A 2,500-nucleotide genomic window follows, 5' to 3' on the forward strand; every position below is an offset into this window, starting at 1 on the left:
TCATATTCAGAGACACCCCCCCCCCCCCAAACGGAGTATGGCTGCCTAAATGGCAGGGTAAAAACAGTCATATACGGAAAAGCCCACTTGTATACATACAAGCGAATGTAGGAGTACCAGCCCATGAACGAAGAAGAAGAAGAATATTCAGAGGAAATGAAAGTGCTAGACTGAAAATCTACAGCGCTCTCTTCTGTTGCTAAAAGTTATATTTAGCTCACCTGTTGAGGAGCTGGGAAATTTGTTAGTCGTTGGCTAGCACACACACACACACACAAAAAGAAAAAAAAAAAAGAAAAAAAGAAAAGAAAAAAAAGATGCTATACCTTCACTGTCAGTGTCATATCTTCCGCTTATATTCACAAAAGGAGGACCTATAGGCAGAAACATTGGCACTTCTTTTGACTGAATTCATCGTTTTCTCTTGATCCACCTTACTTGAAGTCTTGGTCTGTCTCCATTCGTTTTTCTCTGTGGTGTCTTTGTCTTTTTTTTTTCTGTGCCATTCTGTCAGCCTCTGTGTGGATCTCTGTCTCTGTCTCTGTCTCTGTTTCTCTTATCTCTGTATCTCTCTCAGTGTCTCTCTAGCTTTGTCTCTCTAATCTCAGTGTGTCTCTCACTGTCTCAGTATATAGATCCCTGTCTGTCTCTCTTTTGTCTGTGTTCGTCTGTGCCTCTTTGTTTCTCTTTCTGTCTCACTCTCTAAGTGAAGATATATATATATATATATATATATATATATATATATATGCTTTTTCTTTATTTTTTTTGTAACCAGCACACATTCACTGCAGAGTGCACTGTGTATTGCAGATGGACTTTAAATGATGCCAGCAAGTTTGCACTTCAGATCAGTGATTCTTCCAAAAACAACACATACATCACTGAAAGGGTGAGTTCTGGAGATTTTGATTTTTTTGGATTTTTTTTTTTTTTTTTTTTTTTGTATCTGTTTCATTGTGTTGAGTTTAAATTTCATTTAATTATTTATTTATTTTTTGGATTGCCTTGGTGTTAAACTTTAAGTGATTATATAGTGTCTACAGCGTTGTCTTGATCATTCTTCTTCTTCGTCTTCTCGCTGGTTTTGTTCATTGTCTGTCCACCACATGGTGGGTTAGACACGTACACACCAAATCATTTCAGCTCACACATGATTCAAACTCATGCAGTAGGTGTGGAGAATGGGTCAAGGGTCTGACTTGGGAAGGGAGGGGAGAGGAGAGGGAAAAAAAGAAGGAAAAACAAAAAAACAAAACAAAACAACAACAACAACCCAAGAACAAAACAACCTCCACCCCTCCCCCCAACCCCCCTCATGCCCCCCCCCCACCCCCCACCCCCCACCCCCCAACCCATTGTTAACAGTGGAATGGTGGGGCATTGGGTGGAGAAGTCATCAGTTACACTTGATCATTATTTATCAGACAAAAGGGTTTATTAGTCTGTGGATTTAAAAAAAAAAATTATTTGTTATCTTTTTTTTTTTTTTTTTTTTTTTTTTTTGTATTTGTCTGACATCTAATGAAAGGACATTTTCTTGCTGTACTTACTTTTCAAAGTTTCTGATGATATATTGTCAGTATATTCAATGTTTAAAAAAAATTAAATTGACGTAATGTGTTTGTGTAAATGTTAGTACTAGGACTTTCATTCACATGAGTACATTTACTAGATTTAGATACAATGGTGACCAGCACTGAAGAATGACTCATATTGAATCATCTGCACGTGTGTGTGTGTGTGTACGTGCACTGGTTTAAGGTGTTAACAGGTCTGCTGCCATGTTGACAGGTTGACATGCAGTCTGCATTATTAACTCATTTGCCGTCTGCGTATCTTTCTCTTCACTTATTTTCATGTATCTACTTATTTGTTCATTTTGCCTTATTATTTTATTTCATGTTTTTGATATGTTAATGTTTTACACAAACCCAGCATAGACTCTCAAGGCCTGATAAGTGTGTTGGGTTGATGTGAAGGGCGGACATCTGCTGCCTTTTTTTTTGTTTTTGTTTTTGCTTTTGCTTTTAACAGCAGATGTGGTGTAGCGTATCATTATATGGATTTGCCTACATACTCTGACACATCTTTTGAACTGACACAGAAACTGAAACTTAACTCAAGGTGTGACCATGGTTCGAAGCATGAGGACTGTCCTCAAACTCGGAAGAATCCTTGGGATGGAAATCTGACCTACTGACTTGTCTGAGTGATAATTCCTGTTATCGGAAGGGCCCGGACAAAGGATTGAAACACAGTTGATTAACCCCTTGACTGATGCTAATAATAAGTACGCTGGGCAGGTTGAAGTGTCTGTCAGCATTCGTTACTGGGACTTCTTCCTTTTGTCACCATATTACCTTGGCCAGTGGAATCAGTGTCATTGAAAAGTACACACCAAAAAAGTAGGAAGATGGCAGAATGGTCAAGACGCTTATCTGCCAGTACAGTGTCTGTGAGGGTCTGGGTTTGATTCCTGCTCTCAACCTTTCTCCTG

General features: G+C 38.6%; 1 protein-coding gene across 1 annotated transcript in view; it reads left to right on the forward strand.

Moving 5' to 3' along the window:
* The window catches only part of LOC143286176 (engulfment and cell motility protein 1-like), a 52,170-nt gene that overhangs the window by 10,173 nt on the left and 39,497 nt on the right, over positions 1–2,500 (forward strand). Inside the window, exon 3 of the mRNA XM_076593794.1 lies at positions 814–892. Coding sequence (XP_076449909.1) covers positions 814–892 — 79 coding nt within the window. The remainder of the gene's footprint in view (positions 1–813; positions 893–2,500) is intronic.

The sequence above is a fragment of the Babylonia areolata genome, chromosome 9 (genome assembly GCF_041734735.1).
Source record: "Babylonia areolata isolate BAREFJ2019XMU chromosome 9, ASM4173473v1, whole genome shotgun sequence".
NCBI classification, from domain to species: domain Eukaryota; kingdom Metazoa; phylum Mollusca; class Gastropoda; order Neogastropoda; family Buccinidae; genus Babylonia; species Babylonia areolata.